Source organism: Myodes glareolus, chromosome 2, assembly GCF_982192425.1.
Source record: "Myodes glareolus chromosome 2, mMyoGla1.1, whole genome shotgun sequence".
In the NCBI taxonomy this organism is placed as follows: domain Eukaryota; kingdom Metazoa; phylum Chordata; class Mammalia; order Rodentia; family Cricetidae; genus Myodes; species Myodes glareolus.
This window is the reverse complement of record NC_142027.1, coordinates 137394686-137415686: the sequence shown is the minus strand read 5'-3', so window position 1 is coordinate 137415686 and position 21001 is coordinate 137394686. Positions and strand designations below refer to the sequence as shown.

Here is a 21001-nt window from a genome sequence, read left to right as displayed (position 1 = left end):
GGATGTTCTGGACTCTGCAGGCCCTGCTGGGTATGCCTGCGCTGCTTGTACCTTCCCCTCTGGAACAGGAAACACCCGTGGAAAAGACCTCATAACACAGAAGTGGGCTGCTGGCTGACTCTGGCCTTTGCTCTGTGGTGTTCTGTCTCAGTGACAAGCTCTGTCACTGTGGCTATGAGGCAGGTTTGCTTGCTTGCTTGCTTGCTTGCTTTCTCTGTGTGGCCCAGACTGTTCTAGAATCTGAGATCTCCTTGCTTTAGCCTGTCTCGTGCTGACATTACAGCCTTCAGCACCAGGTTTGGGGATAGTAATTTCACCTAGTAAAGAATTCATATGTAGACCAGACCCTTCAAATCCAGTGTTTGGAGGATGGCCCCAGGCTCTGGCTTCTCTACTACGGCTATTTCCCCACCAGTTGAGGGTTGGCTGTCATGGCTTGTCCCCAGGCACACTGCTTGCTCCTCCCGGCCTCCATTTAGGCTTCAAGTCTGAGTTGCTACTGTCTGTGCTAATGCTGAGTTTTGGTTTCTATTTTCTCTTCTGAGACAGGGTCTCATATAGTCCAGGCTGGACTGGAAATCACCATGTAACATAGGATGACCACGAACCTCTGATCCGCCTGTGTCCACCTCTCAAGTGCTAGGATTACAAACATGATGACCACACCTGGTTTGCGCAGTGTGGGAATTGAATCCAATGCTTCATACATGGTAGCAAAGCACTCTGTCAATTGATCTACAACCCCACTTCCAACATCCTTTCTTAACATCCTTTTCTTTGTCGAGCCCCCCCTTTCACTGCTTCTCCTGTTCAAGCTCTGAGCAACCTGGATTGTTCTGCATTTTGCTGGGGAAGAGAGTTACATTGTTCTCTTATGGTGAGCCTATCACATGGTTTCTGACTTCAGCCCCAAGAGACTTTGGTCTCTCTTCATTATTTTTCTATGCCTGTTTGCCACACAGAGATTCGTTTTTCATATTTTTAACAATTTTAATATAGATAAATAAAAAAAATTATCTATTTGTGGGGGTTGAGAATGTGCTTGTAAGTGCCACGGCACATAAGTGGAGGTTAGAAAGAAGCTGCCAGAGTCATTTCTTCTCCTCCACCATCTGGAGTTTCTACTTGATGCATGTAAACAGTCTGCTCCAGCATGGTGGTGCACGTGTGATCTCTGTTACTAGGGAGGCCAACCAGCTAGGACTGTGCCCGAGACCCTGGAGAGGAAGGGTAGGAGAGAAGGAAGGGGCAGGAAAGGGAGGAAGGAAGCTGTGCAGGACCCTGAAGGACCTTCCAGAGGCGTCTGCAGCCATCATCTAGCAAAGACTCACAGAGGACCGTAATCAAAGTACATTCTGAGACCCAGAGGGAATAAATGTTTTTTAGAAGACAAAGAAGTCACTCCAAATCATCACCTTCTTTTCTTTTTTTTTTTAAAGTGTTTTTTTTTTATTTGTCTTTCTATTTATTTTGGAGACAAAGTTTCAGTATGTATCCCTGGCTATGCTTGAACTCACTGTCTAAAACAGCCTGGCCTCTGGGCTAAGAAAGACCCTGGCTCTAAATAAGTACATAAATAAATGTCTGTTTCACTCCACAATAAATTTTTTTTCTTTGTAAAAGAGATTTATTTTATATGTATAAATATTTTTGCCTGTATCGTATTTATTCCACTACGTCCATGCAATGTCCGGAAGAGGGCATCAGATCCCCTGGAGCTAGAGTTAATGTATAGTTGTGAAAAAAACATCTTATAGGTGCTGAGAACTGAATCCGGGTCCTCTAGAAGAGCAGCCAGTGCTCTTAACCACTGAGCCGTCTCTCCAGCCCCTCCATTCCATAATAACATATTTTTGTGCTACTTTTCTTTGCTTTCTGATTTCATTTAATGAATATGTATTTTTAATTAAAATATACACACACGTATTCACACCTTGTCATTGGAAAACAGGCCAACACCAATCTATGCAGAAACCATGAAAAAATAAGGACATTTTCTTCCATTATTCTGAAACGGGTTCTGCTGGGAGCCTTCCGATGGATAGTGAGTGACCAGCAGCCAGCACGTGGCTCAACTGAGCTGACCCTAAGAGTACAAAGAGCAGATGGTGTCTCACTGATTAATAGTCCTGATTTTTCTACCTACCTTACTTCTTTCGAGAATATCTTACCATGGTTCCTTCCTCTTCCAGCCGAGCGGAAGCCCCCCCTCTTCAACATGAACGCCATGAGCGCCCTCTACCACATCGCCCAAAATGACTCACCCACGCTACAGTCCAGAGAATGGTAAGACGTCGCCAAGAAATCTCTGTGGGTGTCTGATATGCTTATTAAACTACATGTTACAGGTCTGCCCTAAAACACCATTGCATCCTTCCTTCCATCACAGCAATAGTAAGACCAATGTCCCACAAACAGTGTACCTTTGTATGTGTATGTCCGCATGCACACACACATGCACACATGTGCACACACGCACACACACACACACAGGCGTGTACACACACACTGGGAACATGTACCCTGCTACCTCCCTTCCACACCTCATCCCTTAAGCCCTGCTCATCTCATCTGTAATTCGTAGCAGCTGAGAGACCCTGGCTGATGTCATTGCTCTGTGTTATCAGAACGGGCTGGAAGAGAACATGTTACTCTCTGTCCAGAAGACGTGTCGTTCACGGCCCAAAACCATGGCACGTTTGTAGCAAGAGTCACAGAGAATGAGCCATCTGACAAGAGTGGACACAAATGAAGCCTCCAAGAGAGGACTTAGTCTTATTCAGAAAATGCGTTTCCAGGTTCTCCGCCCCCGTGTGCTTTTATGTTCACTCTTTAGGGGTCACGCATTCTTTATTCCCACTTTGCTAACTCCGCGCAGACTGCGCATCAGGGCTGTGTTATCTCTGATCACACGCAAGTATGGTGCTTTTATTTTCTGATCTAGTTTGTGATTTGGCCTATCCTTACTTATGTGCATGACTGCATTGAATAGCTTGGGACTGTGTCCACCTCATTATCCAGAAGAATTAATTTTCACTGCCATAACTTGAAAATGGTCCAGGTCCCCTGATATTTCAAAATGTCTTATGAAAAGGAATCTCCTGTCTAGGGAGATGACCTAGTCAGCAAAGTCTTGTTGTATATACAAAAAGATGTGAATTCTATCTCCAGAACCAATGCAGAAGCTTGGCCCCAAAATTTCAGTGTGGGGAGATGAAGAGGAAGGAATCTCTGGGGCGCACTGGCCAGCTGGTCTAGCCAAATCAGTGAGCTCCAGGTTCAGTGAGAGACCCTGACTCAAAACTAAGGTGGAGAGTGACTGTGAGAGACACTTGCTCTCAACCTCTGGCCTTCCCATACATGCACAGGTGCGAGTGCACACACTCATGCACACACGCACATGTACACACACATACATACAGCATGCATGTACACAGTCTCCCAAGTTGTGCAGAGCTCCCACCCGTTCACTTTGCCTTCCGTGAGCTGCGTGTCCCACGGTCCCTCACTACTCTCCTTGATGTGTCCCCTCACACAGGACCGACTCCTTCAGGAGATTCGTTGATTACTGCTTGCAAAAAATACCTCAAGAAAGACCAGCTGCGGTGGAACTGTTACGGGTAATTTTTCTAGTTTCTATCTGTGGAGGGGCCATGGCCGAGCACTGTGATACGCTGGCTTATGGCAAGCTCCCTGGTTACTAACTCAAAGATGAAAATAGGCGTAAAAATGGGACGGTTCTCAGGATCCACATCCTTCCTGCCACCCCCCCCACCCTCCCACACCCCGCCTTCCTGCTTTGTCTTAGTACAGTTTCTCCTCCCTGCACTGCCTGCCATCTCAGGGATTTTCTGACCGAACTTGAATTGAGCTCTCAGGATGATCTGGCAAAAACAGCAGTGCCAGCTCGGAAAATCTCAGTCAGGTCAGTGTCCGCTCCAGGCGGCGAAGGTGCAGGGTGACAATCTAAAAGCAGATACTCGGGTCGTATAGTTGAGCTCCAAGAGGTCATGGTGGCATGCCTGTGAACCTACCACATACGCAGTCTGATCTGATCCTCCTGCCTCCACCTTCCAGGCACTGGTGTTGTAGAAACATACTGTCATCACGCCCAATCTGGAAGCAGAGGAAAGAGCATCAGTAGTTCAAGGCCAGCCTTGGCTATGTGAGAGCCTATCTCAAACAACAACAACATGTTTCCATTCTGGAACATTTTTCTTTTACTTTTCTTTGACTTCTTACTTTTTCTATTAATACGCACTGGTTTGGTTTGAACCTCGCAGTCCTGAGCCTATCTTTGCATGTTGCATGTTGATTTCATGTGATGATACTGTGATCCATCAACATTTGTGGAGTAGACGGGAATCTGTCACGGTGTGAACATTTCCTGCTTGGCGTAGAATAATCCCAATCTCTGCCCTTTTGTGTGTGCATTCTTATTCGGCTCTGTTGCGTGTTTCACCTTCAGGCCTAAAACAGTGGCAGCTGCCGGCCTGGAGAGACAGCTCAGCGGTCCAGAGCGCTGGCTGCTCCTGTAAGGACAGGGTTCAGTTCCCAGTACCCACCTGACAGCTCACAACCGTCTGTGACTCCAGTTCCCGGGGATCCAGCACCCCCTTTTGGCCTCTGCAGGCACTGCACACACACATAGTGCACAGACATAAGTACGTGCAGGCAAAACACTCTGCACACAAAATAAGTTGTAAACATTCACACATACAAAATAAAAATAAATGCATTTTTGACTGGGGAGATGGCCTTGTACTAAGAGCACTTGCTGTACAAGTGTGAGGTCCCAAGTTCTGATCCCAGCACCCACATGAAAAGCAGGGCAGAGCTACATGCACCTATAACCTCAGTATTGCTGGGGGCAGAGACAGGCTTTCTGACCACCATCCTAGCTCCATGTTTAGTAAGAGACACTGTTTCAAAGAAATAATACATGAAGTGGTAGAGTAAGACACCCAACATCCCCCCCAACCTCCACACCTGTACACACACATATCACATACACACTGACACACAGAACGATTTTTTATGTGATACTACTGTGACAACATGAACAGTGGGCTGCTCACTGCAGTCAGGATCTGAGGACAGATCAAAATCCAACTTGGTGAACCGTGAGTTTTCCCTGGGTACTTACAGCAGCAGAAATGATCAAAGACCGCGGCAACACCAAAGCCCACCTTAGCACAGGTGACAGGTCACCAAAGCTGGATACCTGGAGCATGTTGCACAGTCTGCAGGCAACTCAACAGACTGGAGAGCGTCCTCTCCAGGTACCTCAGCTGGTCTGAGGGTGACCCTCTGCAGTCCTTACTGTGGATATGTGCTTGGGGAGGGAAGGCTGATGAATCTGGTCAGCTTCAGGGACTTCCTGAGGCCTTTGAGTTGTTTCCTTCCTGAGCTTAAGGAGCTTCCCTGTAGAATGGAGTGTTTCACCTCTGCTTAGAACATGCTGCTGTTCTACCTTTCCATAAACACCCCGAGTCTTAACAAGTTTGGAAGACTAACCTAAGAGGAAGCAGCTACACAGAGGACTGGGGAATGATGGGAAAGTGGGCAGCTGTGCATGGCTGGAAGTGGGAGCTATGCAGCCACTCCCAGCCTTTACACCCTTGTGTGGATTCCCCTAGGTGGGAATGCACGCCACCAGACTGCCCTGGAGCCCACGGCCTCCCTGACCAAGTGTGAGCGTTTGAATTGCACTGCTTAGATTAATGGGAAAAAAAAATGTTTCTGGTTGTGGTTTTGGTGGTTTTTAGTCTTTTTGTTCTGGATTTTTTATAGGATTTTTTTCAACTTTGGGTTGTTTTCATTTGGTTTGGAGGTCTTGGGTAATGCTAAAGGTCAAAGCCAGGGCCTCAGCCCATAAGGTCAGCACTGTGTCTACAGAGCTGCACACACAGACAAGCACACACGCACACGCATGCACGCAAGCCCCTCTGGCTGTAGTTTTAAGTTTTATTTCTCATCACTTACACAAGCTCATCTCTTCCCTAAGCTGCAACGCCATTTCTGTCTCCTTATCTATGTCCTCTCCGATTGTAGCCGTTTGTCTATTAGGTGTTGATTTTTTTTCCTTCATTAATGCATAATGAATCTTGGAAACATCTTTCTTTCACTCTAGCATCCTTTTTAAATTAAAAGTTCTTTAATTGAAATAAAGGTGATTACATCATGTTCACCACATCCTTTCCTCCCACAAACCCCTCATGCTCCCCAATCTCAAGTTGACAGCCTTTTTTATTATTCTTATTACATATATATGTTGTAGATAGGTAGATAGATAGATAGATAGATAGATAGATAGATAGATAGATAGATAGATAGATAGATGTGTGTTTGCACGCACGCACAAATATATAAAATATCACCTGCTGAGTCTATTTTTGTTTGTGGTGTATAGTTTTCAGGCTGATCATTTTGCATTAGACAACTACTGATGGACTCGTCCCTGGGAGAGGCTAATTCTCCTTCTCCCAGTAGTAGCTGTTGCCTGGAGTTCTTTGTCCAGGGATGAGACCTCACGAGAAATTTCTCTCTTCCACGGTAGCATGTCCCTTCATATTGCCATTGTTCGGGTCTTGTTCATGCAGCCTTTTCTAAGAGAGACCGTCTCACAAGAGACTTCCTGGTGTTCTGCCTCTTCCAGTCTTCGCACCTCTCTTCCATGGTGTTCCCTGAGCCGTAGATGCAGGAGCTGTGATGTGGATGTAGAAGTTGGGACTTAGGTACCCGTTTCTATGGATGTCTGCATTATATCCAGTTGTAGTTTGCTGTGATGAGGGATGGCAGTCACAGTTATCTGTGGGTACAAGGAGAAGATTTAGAGCATGGTAAGGAGTTATGGTGAAGTGTCGCTAGGACTTACCCCCAGGCTGTCTTAACCCATTCTAGGTTTCTAGCCCCAGGCATGATTTTCCCCTGCTGAGTGGGCCTTAGGGCAAATTGGACAGCTGTTGGTTGCCACCAACGTGTGAGTGCCACTTCTTAGGCCAGAAAGGTGTAGAATCCTGCCACCTAGGTGCTGCAGCTGGCTAGGCCTGTTTAATTGCTTCCCTCTGTTGGCACTTACATAGTAATTTCTGGAACCACGGAACACAGGAAAGAGACATTCAGGTCAATTTCAGCTCAAATGGCATGCTTCTGGTGTCCTGAGTTTATGGTTTCTTCAGCAATGGAGGTCTACCCTCAACCCTTGAGAGGCAACCTAGGGCTACGTGTATAATCTATATTGTTTTGGGAGTCACTTAGACTACCCTGATCAACCGTTACAAAGAAGGTTTCTTGTGCCTAGTACTGGGACTTTTGTTAATCCCAGAATCCACTATAAAAATCAGTAGGCCTTTATGTCTACCAAGAACAAGCAGACTGAGGACGAGATCGTGGACACACTTCATATACAATAACATCAAAAAAGTGTTTCTGGGTAAACCTAACCAAGATGTGAAAGACCTCTGCAGTCAGAGCTTCGGGTCTCAGGACTAGAGAGGTGGCTGTACACTTAGCTGTAAGTACAAGGTGCAGGAGCCGGGTGTGGTGGCACACGCCTTAAACCCCGCACTCAGGAGGCAGGCACCGGCAGATCTCTGAGTTCGAGGCCAACCTGGTCTACAAAGCAAGTTCTAGGACAGAGAAGCTACACAGAGAAGCCCCGTCTTGAAAAATCAAAACAAAAAAACAAAAAAGATCATGGGCTGCTATTCTAGAGGACCCAGATTTATCCCCAGCATCCACATGGTGGCTCACAGCTGCCCTACTGAGTCCCCGACACATGAAATAAAGAAAAGAAAAAAAAAGAAAGAAAACTTCAAATCTCTGAAAAAAGAAATTAAGAAAAACACTAGAAAATGCAAAGATATTTTTTGATAAACCGTCTTTCCCTCATATTTTCTTCCTGATATTAAAATGTCACGTTTACATTGAATAATTTAAATATAGAACTCAGGTAAAAATTATCAAAATGTTTGAAAGCCACAATGTGATGTGGTAAATAGTGACAAAATAAAAAGAAGAAATGAATGAAAAGAAGTGGAGAGAACTAGGGCCAGGAAACGTCAGTCAGTGTTAGCGCTCCTGTCTTTCAGAGAGAATAGAGTGTTTTGATACAGGGAACCCCGTTCTCTTAAGCCTTGTGTGATTTTCCTCTTTATTTTTGACATGTTTCATTACACTGACATATTTAGATATACTTATCTTCAGAGAGAATGTGTGCACATGAGCACGCGTGCCCCAGCACACGTCACCTGCTCTCCGTTCTTCCACTGCGTGAGTCCCAGCTGTCACACCCAGGCCACCATCGGTCCTGGTGGCTGTCACCTTTACCCACTGATCCATCCTGCTAACCCTCCCCTTAATTTAATCACATTCATTTACTCACTGGTTTGTTTATTTATTGAAGATCACATTTGTACCCAGCTTGTTTCATTTTTTTTTAATTTTCAAAATTAAAATATAATTACATAATTTCCCCTCTTCCCTTCCCTCCTTCCAGCCCCTTCCCCTTCCAGGGTTTTCTCTTAAATTCATGAATCTCCTTAATATTTTTTTAAGATTTATTCATTTATTATGTATACAACATTCCTTCCGTGTATGTCTAGATGCCGGAAGAGGGCATCAGATCTCATTACAGATGGCTGTGAGTCACCATGTGGTTGCTGGGAATTGAACTCAGGACCTCTGGAAGAGCAGTCAGTGCTCTTAACCGCTGAGCCATCTCTCCAGTCCCCGAATCTCCTTAATTTTAAAGGAAGATTTAGAAACAGATAATGCTGGTAGTGGAAAAAATTATAACTCAAATGAAACAATTACTTTATTGCACTCTCTTCTAATTCTGTTTAGTTCATGTACATCTTCAGCTTTATAGATTATACTTAAATTAGAATGTATGATATGGTTCCCATTTGAATTTTTTTAAAAAAAAAGTCTTCGTTTTAGGGTGGAGAGGAATTGATAAGACCTAAGTTGACCTCCTAAATTTTACAATATTTTCTTCTAGATGATGGAACTTGGAATTCTCTTGTTTACTTTCCTTTAACCATTTTCTATATTATTTGAATCTTTAAACATTGTAAAGAACAATAGGGTTATTATTTTGTTGTTGTTTGAGACAGGGTCTCAATAGGTAGCTTTGCCTGGCCAGGTACTCACTGTGTTGACTAGACTGGCCTTAAACTCACAGAGACCTTCCTGCCTCTGCCTCCCAGATTCTGGGATTACAAGCATAAGTGCGCCTTGGTTTACAGATTATTTTCTTAAAGGACCTTTTGATGGCAGGGTGTGGAGAGCAATGAGGGTGGGTGTGAGCGTGCAGACAGAGAATATGAGCAAAACACAGGCGTGGCAGCTGCAGGACCAGGGCCAGCCATCTTCTAGATGTGCTGTGCACAGGAAGGACCAAGTCTGGAGTTAAAGCAGGAGTCCAGTGAGACAGTCCTTATGCAGTAGACAGAGAGATGCACCGAAGGCATTGAGGGCTTCCGTGTTTCTGATGCAGACTCAGGTGAGGGCTGACTCATCTCATGTGTGAGGTCTAGGATGCTGAGGACAGAGGAACTCCTCACAGTCCGGTGTGTGACTCAGCAATGTCACTCTCACCCCAAGCGCCCTCTCTGCCTTCTCCACACCTTGTGTCCTTTGTCTTCTCTGGTGCAAAATGACCGCCACAACTCCAGGACTCGAGTCTTTATTCCAGGTCAGGAAGGAGATCCATCAAGCTAAAGACAAACACTTTTCTTTCCTTACACATCTTGCCTTTTGATCTCAAAAAGAAACCTCAGAAACTTCTGCCTGTGTGTGCTCGGCTGCTGCTCACTACCGATAGTGGCAGAGGATGGGGCGGGGTGCAGCCTCTCAGAGACCCTGTTCCCTTGCTTTTGTCTGTCCAGCTCTTTCATGGGTGACAGCCTCGCAGCAGCCCTGACCTCAGGTAGACTGAAGAGCTGCCATGTTTTTTTTACCTCAGTTGTATGACCAGTAAGCCAGTCCATGCAGCATTCCTCACTGCGCGTCTGACAGAAAGAGTAAACAAGGCTGGTGAGAGGCAGAGGCGAAATGTGGCAGGGATAGAGTTCACCCCTTCTCAGCTTTGGAAGGGACAGATCCATCTACCGTTACTTAAGGTTCTCGTGATTAGTGGTTTTTTGAGGATTTTGTTTGTTTTATTTTATGTGTATGAGTGGTTGTCTTCATGAATATACGTGCACTATGTGCCTCTCGTGACCATAAAGGCCAGAAAAGGGCGTTAGATCCCCTAGAACTGGAGCACAGATAGTTGTGAGCCATCGTGTGGATGCTGGGAACTGAACTCAGGTCCTCTAGAACAGTAGCCAGTGCTCCCAACCACTAAGACGTCTCTACAGTCCTAAGTTCTAGTGACTTTTATTACATTATTTATGATAAAATAAATCTTAGGGGATAATGTTATTCAAGAGCAAAGGGAATATTTTGTTAATTGATGTGACGATTGTGGAAATCAGTGTGGAGTTTCTCAAGAAAATTACAAACACCACCACCAACAAAAGGACTGTTTCTGACCCAGCATACCCTCCTCCAGGTTCATATCTATAAGAAATGAAATTCATTATTTTGTGAAGCTGTCTGCATCCCATAATTACTATAGCACTACCCATAGCAACCAAGGTACGGAAACAATCCCACACTCACACACACACACACAGGAACACACACAATACAGTTGCTTTTTTATCCTGGGAATAGGAGTTCCAGCCAGACATGGTGCCACACGGCTATAAGCTCAACACTTGGGAGTGGAGGCAGGAAATCAGAGGGCTACCTAGTGAGTTCAAGGCCAGCTTGGGCCACAGCCCTCCCTGTCTCAAAGAAGAAGAGAAGAGGAGAGAGAGAGAGAGAGAGAGAGAGAGAGAGAGAGAGAGAGAGAGAGAGAGAGAGAGCGTCTATGATATGTGACAACATGGATGAATCTGTACGGCGTTCTACAAGTAAGAGAAACCAGATATACAGAGAAAGACACCAAACAACATTGTGTGCATGCAGAATTTGCATGGCTTTTTAAAATCAAAGATACAGATTAAAAAGGAGAAAGATGGTTTCAGAGATGGAAATGAGATTTGGGCCTGATGGCGCGGTAGGACTTGCCACCAAGACTGAAGATCTGACTTTAATCCTCGGGGCCCACACGGGAGAAGGAGAGAACTGGCTCCAGCAGGTTGTCCTCTGGCCTGGACACACGTGTGTACACACATACAAATAAATATGTAAAAGAAAATTGGGGAGGCTGAGGTATTGGGCCCAGTGTTTTACTTACACAATATACTCAGTATTGAGACCTAACATCTGACCTGAAAAAAACTGTAGGTGTCATGCAAATTTTGAAGACAGCAAAGTTTGGGCACCTCTACTACATACAGGGGAATGGGAAATGATGGTGTAGTAACTGCCTTCTATTACTTCATCATTTGTACCAAAGCATCACGTTGTATACCATAAATATATATAATTAAAAAGAGAAATTCTCTTATGACACAGTCTCATGGTGTAGCTCTGGCTGGCCTAGAACTCACTATGTAAACCAGATTGTCCTCCAACTCACAGAGACAGAGACCCCTTGCTTATGCTTCCCAAGTGTTGGGATTAAAATTGTTCACTGCCCTGCTTAACAGAACAAAAACCAAGAAACAAAAAATTTCTTGTGGAGTCCTTAGAGCCAAGTCTACAAAGGGGAGCCTGGGACAGAATGTAGAAGCATTGTTATCTTTTTGTAAGAGGGAGTCCCCATGAGGGACACCAGCCTCAAGATCACATTTAATTCTAAGGTCTGTGAACCTGGTCCCTCTCCCCTGCCTACTTATATGGGTACATTGCTCATGAAGATAAGGCTTGCTCACCATCTATGTTTTCCTCCCCTGTCAATCAGCACGACTTCATTCGGAGGGAGCGGCCACCACGGGTTCTCATTGACCTCATACAGAGGACAAAAGATGCTGTCCGAGAGTTGGACAACCTGCAATACAGAAAAATGAAGAAGATTCTCTTCCAGGAGACTCGAAATGGACCCTTGAATGAGTCACAAGAGGAAGAAGAGGTAGGTTCCCCCAGTTTCAGCTAGGACACTTTGGAGAATGGGGGCAGAATGGGTGCTCTCTCCCCCGAGGAAGACTTGGAGAGACAGAGACACAAAGGCAGCGATTCTTACTTAAGGCAGAATGTAAAAAGAGCTTGGGGTCCAGCCCCAGTACGGGGTGAGGTTAGTGCTACGCAGGGCTCGGGGGTTATAGTGGGATGGAGTAGGCATTCATGAATGGGCACAGCACGAATTTTTAAATGTATTTTTATTTGAGAATTCCACATATGCATACAAAGCTTTTCGGTCACATTCAGTCCCTGCTCCCCCTCCAGCTCTTTCAAGACAATCCCACCCCCCTCCTAGTCTTAATTAGGGTTTCTGTTGCCATAAAGAGACACCATGACCATGGCAACTCTTATAAAGGAAGATATTTAATTGGGCTAGCTCACTTACAGTTCAGAGGTTTAGTTCATAATCGTGACGGGGGGAAGTATGGCAGCATGCAGGCAGATGTGCTAGAGCTGACAGTCGTCACATTTTGATCCAAAGGCGACAGGAAGTGAACCAAAGGCGACAGGAAGTGAACCTACTCACTGGGTGTGGCTTGAGCATCCAGTGACACACTTCCTACAACAAGGTCACACCTCCTAACAGTGCCACTCCTTTTGGGGGCCGTTGTCTTTCAAACCACCACTTTCCACTCCCTGGTCCCCAAAAAACTTGTATCCATATAATAATGCAAAAATGCATTTGGTCCAGCTTCAAAAGTCCCCATAGTCTATAACATTCTCAAACTTATTTAAAAAAAACTAAAGTTTAAAATCTCTTCTGAGACTTATGGCGATCTCTTAACTGTAATCTCCTGTAAAATCAAAATAAAAAAGCAGATAACATACTTCCTACATATAATGGCACAGGATATACATTATCATTCCAAAACGTAGGGAAGAGAACACAGTGAGAAAATACAGGACCAAAGCAAGACCAAAACCAGCTGGGCAAACTCCAAACTCTGCGTCTCCATGTCTGATATCAAAACACTCCTCAGATCTCCAAGTTCTTCCAGGTTTGTGGACTATAACACACTTCTGTCTCTTGGACTGTTTCTACTCCCTGTTAGCAGCTCTTCTCAGCAGGTATCCCATGGCTCTGGCATCTCCAACATCTTAGGGTCTCCAAGGCAATCCAGGCTTCACCTTCACAGCTTCACTCAGTGGCCTCTCTAGGCCTCCGTTCAGGGACACACTGACACATGCCTGGTCTCATCAGTGTTCCTTAGTTATGGAGGAAGATTTTATACCCCCTTTCTTTTATCCTTGAAGCCAGAACCATGTGACCAAAGCTGCCAAGTTCTGCTGCTTAAAGGGGCTGGAGAATGGCCCCCTTGTTTGATTAGATCTTTACCAGCTTTTGGTTTTCCATAATTTCCTTCACTGCCTAAGCTTGGCTGTTTAGGATCTTGCTATGTAGACCAAGCTGACCTCAAACTCAGTGCTGGCCTCAGCCTTGCCTTCCCAGTGATGAGATTAGAGACTGTACCACCACAGCTGGTCCTAAGATTTTCTTTAATTCCTTTTCACAAGTTGGAAATTTAGCTGGGTGGGATCTTGCCCTGAGGTCACCACTCCCTCTATTCCATTTCTTAAACCATTTATCTCCTTGAACACAGGATTTAGCTCTAATTCTACTTCCTGGTGCCCTTTTTCTCATTTTGCGTTTTTATTTGCTCAGCTTGCTCCTTTTCGTTATAAACCTTCATCGGAGTTAACACTAACAACCACGCGACAGAGTCTACACTAGGTTGTTTTGAGATTTCCTCTGCCAACGGAACTATTTCAGAACTCTTCACTTCAGCCTCAGGCAGACTCTTCATACAAGGACAAAAAGCGTTCACATTCTTAAGAAAATATCATAAGACCAGTCTCTAGGTCATACTGACATTTTCCTCTGAAACCTCTTGATCGTCACAGTTCAAGTCATTCTCAGCACCATTATCTTCCATGCTCCTACTGTATGGCCCATTAATCACTGCTTTCCTAACCCAAAATACCAAAATCCAAATTCCTCCAAACAAACACCTGGTCAGGCCAATCATAGCAGTACCCCAGTCTCTGGTACCAGCTTCTGTCTTCGAATTTCTGTTGCTGTAAAGAGACACCATGACCACAGCAACTCTTATAAAGGAAAATATTTTAATTGAGGTGGTGGTGTACAGCTTCAGAGGTTTGGTCCTACTAACATCATGGTGGGGAACATGGAGGCATGCATGCAGACATGGTGCTGGAGAAGGAACTGCTGCATCTTTATATTCAGGCAACAGGAAGTAGACTGAGACACTGGGCAGTATCTTGAGCCTAATAAGACTCAAAGCCCACCCCCTAGTGACAAACTTCCTCCAGGGAGACCACACCTACTCCAACAAGGCCACACTTCCTAATAGTGCTACTCCCTTTGGGGGCTATTTTCTTTCAAACCAACACACACCCCTAAACTCCCAATTTCACATCTCTTTTTTTTTAATCTACTTTGTCTAATTAATGCTGCCTATGTATACATCAATAAAGGTGATCCACTGGAGCTCATCAACCTTCCAGGGGCCACGTTATAAAACTGACTCTTCCCCCCCAGCAGCCTTCACTGTCAGTAAGCCTCAGCTAGTGGTGAGGCTGTGCCCCTCCTCCATCCAGGGCTTGGTCCATTTTAGACTCAGGTAAGCGCTGTGCTTTGGGAGGACCATCCTGGCTGCAGCCACCAGTCCACCAGTTAAGAGGTGAGGGCTGTGTCCCTGGGAATGGGAAAAGGTAGACTTGCTAGCATGTGGCTCTCAATGAAAGAGAAAGTGATGGAAGTGGGGTTTAAGGGTATTGTAGGAGGCCACTTGTTTGTTTCCTGGCTACCCAACAGCTCAGACCAGAAAGAACCACACAGAAACTGTATTAATTAAATCACTGCTTGGCCTATTAGCTCTAGCTTCTTATTGGCTAGCTCTTACATATTAAGTTAACCCATCTCCATTAATCTGTGTATTGCCACAAGGCTGTGGCTTACCAGGTAAACTTCCAGTCTCCTGCGAGGCTACATGGCTTCTCACTGACTCCACCTCCTTTCTCCCAGCATTCATTTAGTTTTCCCTGCCTAGCTCTACTCTACCCTATCAGGCCAAGACAGTTCTTTTATTAACCAATGGTATTCACAGCATACAGAGGGGGATCCCACATCATAAAGGGACTAAACAATTAAACATTTGTGGCCTGAAAGTGTGTGAGCATCAGGAAGAGGCTGGGCATGGCAGTACATGCCTACCACCCCAGCACTTAAAGGCTGAGGCAGGAGGATTGTGGATTTGGAGCCTGCTTGAGAGAATAAGAGTGGGTTGAGGTTATTCAGGGGTCTCTTGACACCATGTACACATGAGTTTTCAAAGAAAAGATGACTTTCTGGCCTTTCACCAGCTAAAAGAATTGGATGAGAGCCAGTTAGATGGTTCTTCTGACAAAGGTCCGTGTTGTCAGCCTGAGTTAGACCTCTCAGGCCCACATGATGGAAGGAGAGAACAACTCCTGAAATTATCCTCTGACCCCCCACAAGCCCACCATATGCTGTGACATGCACACACACACATGCACACATACACATAGATACACACATGATAAACTTAGAAAAATAACCAAATAGTGAAGAAGAGAGGAAGTCTGTTATTTTTTTTAACTTTCAATGAAACAATTATTTTATCAATAAAAAAATTCAAAAAAAGAAATTGAACTATACAAATCTCTTGATCAGTATAGATAATTAGTATCCCACTAATTGAGAAAATGAATGCATTAAACGTGACATGTTAATAGTGGGGCATGGAAGCAGGAGTCTGTAATCCCAACACTAGGGAGGCAGAAGCAGGCTGATTTCTGTGCATTCAAGGCTAACTTGGTCTAAAGATGGAGTTCCAGGCCAGCCTTGACTACATACTGAGGCCCTGTCTTCAAAACAAAAATGAAAAGGTGTTGTATTGTCTATATTTTGTATCACTGCGTGATTGCTTCTATCCTCCTGTCTCTGTAGCAATTTACTGTCTGTTTGTGCACAGTAGGGTTTGAAAATAGGGCTTCTCCGTAACTAAATGGACTTAGTGAATTTAATCTTGTCGGGGAGGAGCCTCTTGTGTGATCGTAACTGCTGACTTCACACCTTCACCCCATCCACTGTTAGTCTCTGGCCTGACAGGAGTAGGTACCAATATTATTTCACAGATATTCTTAATGAGATCACAGAGGAAATCATGACAGAGCTGCTTAAGGGAGACAGGATTTAATTACCTAGCTCGGACAGTAGAGTTTGTCCTCTGCCTCATGCAGTTGTGCACTAATGTCCTGCAGGGGAGCACGCACACCGCTGTCCCCTCTAAAGAGCTTCTCCACTGCACGTCAGTTCAGGTGACGGCTGCGGCGCTGTAGAGATCATCAATCTGGTGTCCGCAGTGTCTGGAGGACCTTGGCATTCCCAGAGAACCCGCCTGGACTCGTGACACATACTGGGAGCAATCCCACAGTGTCATGGTCATGTGTGACGGGAAAGCCCTGGGATGGTAGCATCTGGAGTCTTGAGACCCATAAGCAGAGTGGCCCTGGGGAGGTAGAAGTGAGTGTGAGATGTTTGGTAATGGTACAGTGTCCCCAGAGATCCTCCATTTAAAAAGTGACATGCGAGGCATAAGGACCTCAGTTCCATCCCCAGAACCCATACTTCAAAAAAAAAAAAAAAAAAAGCCAGGGGTCTTAGCCCCTGTTTACAAATAGTCTTAACCTACTTAGTGAGCTCCAACCAGTGAGAGACCCTGTCACAAAATTCAAGGTAGATGGCTCTTTGTGATCAACACTCAGGGTTGACCTGTGTCTACTATGCATGTACACACACACACACACACACACACACACACGATCTTTGCACACCAACAGGAGAGCAGTTCGCTGCTACAGATTTAATACTCAGTGGCCCAGCCAGTAGGTCAGCACTTGATCTCCAGGTGTTTTGGTTTTTAATCCCAGTGCCCATTTTTACAGGACAGTGAACACGGAAGCAACCTGAACAGGGAGGTGGACAGCTTGGGCAGCATCCACTCTATCCCCAGCGTGTCAGTGAGCACAGGCAGCCGGAGCAGCAGTGTGAACAGCATGCAGGAGGTCATGGACGAGAGCAGCTCCGAGCTCGTCATGATGCAGGAGGATGACGGCACGGTCAACTCCGGCTCCTCCATGGTACACAAGAAGGTAGGTATCACAGGGCCCTTACAAGTCAGGGTTGGGTGGTCCCAGCAAAGCCAGCTCAGGACATGCTGCTTTCAGGAGGGTGGGTTTCCTCTTTGCAACCAAAGCAAGGGATGAAAAGAACAAGATGAAGGCTTCTGTTGAATTGGCAGAAGACCCTGTTGGCTGCACCTCCTGGTTTCACCATCTCCCGTTGCTCTGATAGCTGGCACCATCCAGCAGAATGATAAAGAAATCCCAATGAAGCATATTAGCACAGTGTCTAGAATCCTAGCCGCTGAAAGGCTGAGGCAGGGGGATTGCCAGAAGTTCAAGACTGCCCTGTGGTCCATTGAAAGTAGTAGGCCAACCTGTACTACAGAGCGAAATCCTGTCTCAAGGGAAAAGGAAGAAAGAAAGGGAGGGAGGGAGGGAGGGAGAAAGAAAAGAGAAGAAAAGAAAAGAAAAAAAACAGACAAACAATGGACTGGAAAGATGGCTCAGAGGTTAAAAGTACTGGTTACTTTTCCAGAGGACCTGGGTTCAATTCCCAGCACCAACATAGTGGCTCACAACCATCTGTAACTTTAATCAGGTGGTTCTGACACCCTCTTCTGACCTCAGACACCAGACATGCACAATACATATGCAAGTAAAACACCTATAGCCATAAATTAATAAATAAATTTTTGAAAAGGAAAAAAGAAATAAAGGTCAGTGTTGGGGTGCACACCTTTAATCCCAGCACTCAGGAGGCAGAGACAGGTGGATCTCGTTGAGTTCGAGGCCAGCCTGGTCTACATAGTGATTTCCAGGACAGCTAGAGCTACACAGAGAAACCCTGTCTTGAAAGGAAAAAAACAAAAAGAAGAAGAGGAAGAAGAGGAGGAGGAGAAAAGAGGAGGAAGAAGAAGAGGAAAGAGGAAGGGAGAGAAAAAGGAAGGCCAACGCTGCCCCTGGAGCCTCCTGGAAAGCGACTCATCCTTACAGAGGAAAAGACCCCCTGTAAAGCAGTGACCTCCACATCTCAGGCATTCAGAACTTCCCAGGTGTGAAAAAGAAAACTCAGAGCCAGGCCTGGTGGCTCATCTTTAGTTCCAGAGACTCAAGAGGCTGAGACTGGAGGATGGCAAGTCCAAGGCTTGTCAGGGCTACGGAGTGAATGCAAGACCAACAGCTTGCCAAGACCTTGTCTCAAAATGAAAAGCCGAAGACAAAACATGAACAGAATTTATTGTTTTTTCTCTTCTCCTAAGGCTAGCTGTCTTCCAGCTAAGTACATTTACAGAGTTTGTTTGTTTGTTTGTTTGTTTGTTTTGTGGGTAGAGTACACATGTGCATGATCAGAACACGTGTGGATCAGAGGAAAGCATGCAGGAGCTGATTCTGTCTTTCCCCACGGGGTGTGGTGACAGGCATGCTAGCTTATCCAGTTAACTATTTTGACCTCTGAACGAGTGGGTCTGATTAAGGATGTCTGTCCTAGTTTCTTTCTGTAGCTGTGATAAACTCCAAGACCCACAGCAACTTGGGGAGCTCTCAGATCACATGCCATCACTGATGCAAGCTGAACCTGGAGACAAGAGCTGATGCGGGGACCACAGAAGGGTGCTGCTTACTGGCTTGCTCCCCATAACTTGCTCAGCCTGCTTTCTTATAGCATCCAGGACTATCAGCCCAGGATTGGCACTGCCCATGGTGGGCAGAGCCCTAATGCACAGACTTGTCTACGAGGCAGTTTGTCAGTTGAAGTTTCCTCTTCCCAGTGATCATAGCTTATGTCCTGGTGACAAAAACCTAACCAGCAGAATGCTCATTTTATACAAGCCTACCATAAAGTTTAAACTTTTTATGAAAACTGTTAAAGGCTTACTTCAGAGTCGTTGCTCTGACTCGAGGTCAGCCTTCCACAGTATGAAATTATAAAGGTCGCTTGCCATTTAAATTTTTATCTATTTTTATTTCATGTATATGAGTGTTTCATGTATTGTCTGCATGAATGTATCTATGTAACATGTGCATGCAGTACACATGGAAGCCAGATGCCTGACCCTCCTGGAACTGGGGTTGCAGGTCACTATGGGTAGTAGGAACAGAATCAGGGTCCTCTGCCAAAGCAGCAAGTGTTCTTAACCTTTTGTGTGCACGCACACTCACGCACATGCGGCTATTTTTTTTTTTAAGTATCTAAGCCATTTGTGTGTAGTGTTCTTGCAAAATTTGTTCTGGGTAACAGGAAGGTTTACTCAACTAGGGAACAATGGGAGATTTACACAAGATGACAGTTGAGATGAAATTTCACAGACAAATGGAAGCCTCATAGCTTAGGATGAGAGAGGGAAATGAATCCAAGAGCAGCGAATACAAAAGGTCCTGGGGCAGGAGGAACATTACAAGGAAGAGGGCAAAGGTCAAAGAAGTTGGAGCCTGGAAAGTGGGTGCACATCAAACTGGGAAGCCATCAGGGTCTGGGGGTCGGGGTTTAAGGAAATGGGTGCTAGCTGGACTCTTGGATTGGGAAGATGGTTCAGTGGGTAAAGGTATTTGTTGCCAGACCTGATGACCCAAGTTCAATCCCCAGGACAGGAGAGACCCAACTCTCACATGCTGTTGCTTGACCTAGGCACTGTGGCACATGGACAGTTGCCGCAGGGTGGGTGTGTGCATAAAATACATAAAAATGTAGAAAACAGAAGAAGGCTTTTGTATCTGTGGGTGCTCACAGGCATTGGCTGTCTCCCCTACCACCTGTTGGGGTCCCCGGAGTATGGGGCAGAAAGGAAGCATTGCAGTGGATCTTTGGGACTGCTGAGCCACAGCTCAGTGGGCATTGCTCTTGTGACAAGTGCTTCTCCTGTCCCTGTTTCTGTAGTCTTGGAAGCAGCAGCCTCACACCCACCCCAGCCAGGAGAAGGTCTGCCTTTCTCTACCACAGTAGGTAGATTCAGTCCACCTGAGATTTCTCAGGAAAGGGGATTTTACAAGAAGCCCCGCCCAAGGCTGGTGGACAACAGCCACACTGTACCCCATGGAGAGTCAGACCTTGGAGTGTCTCCTGGCTACACTTTTCCAGGAAGCAGAGCCAAGACAGGCTTTCCTCCTTTGTTTGTGAATTTAATATTTTTTATGTGTGTGAGAGGCTGAATGACTGTCTGCATAACATGTGCATCCAGGTGTCCTCGGAGGCCAGAAGAGGCCATCAGCCCCTGGAGCTGAAGTCACAGCTGGGTAGCTGTGAGCTGCCCCGTGTGGGTGCTGGAAACCAAACCCAGGTACACTGCGAAAGCAGTAAGTGCTCTTAACCACTCTGTAGCGCCTGGGTTTTGGTTTTATAGTTTCCACGTTCCCCTGGGATGATGCGAAGGAGAAGGATGCGTAGCTCAGAAGTCGACCTGAGGGAGGCACGGGCCCTCTGGCCACCTTAGCAGGCTCCGTAGATGGCTCTGTCCCCTCAGAGCGATCCAGCCAGGTCTAGATGCTTGCTCCTGCCTGAGCCACCGAATGTGGGCAGGGAGGGACGTGCACCAGCAGCCCTCACTCACAGTGGGCTCCGCTCCCACTGACACAACAATTTCCTCCTCTCTGTGATTTCCTGTAACAGCCCCCAGTTTGCCAGGGTTCTGTCCACAGTCTGAGGAAAGCCTGTTCCAGTCCTTGTCCCATTCTCCTAACTGTTTTCTTTGTAGTATCTGCCAGTATATAAAATTAC

The 21001-nt window shown here is 45.7% G+C and overlaps 1 protein-coding gene across 2 annotated transcripts in view; it reads left to right on the top strand.

Moving 5' to 3' along the window:
• Positions 1 to 21001, top strand: part of Taok3 (TAO kinase 3) — a 185072-nt gene that overhangs the window by 119916 nt on the left and 44155 nt on the right. For both annotated transcript variants that reach the window (XM_048422844.3, XM_048422837.3), the window contains 4 exons: positions 2193 to 2286; positions 3539 to 3620; positions 11903 to 12070; positions 17110 to 17316. In XM_048422844.3, coding sequence (XP_048278801.1) covers positions 2193 to 2286; positions 3539 to 3620; positions 11903 to 12070; positions 17110 to 17316 — 551 coding nt within the window. The remainder of the gene's footprint in view (positions 1 to 2192; positions 2287 to 3538; positions 3621 to 11902; positions 12071 to 17109; positions 17317 to 21001) is intronic.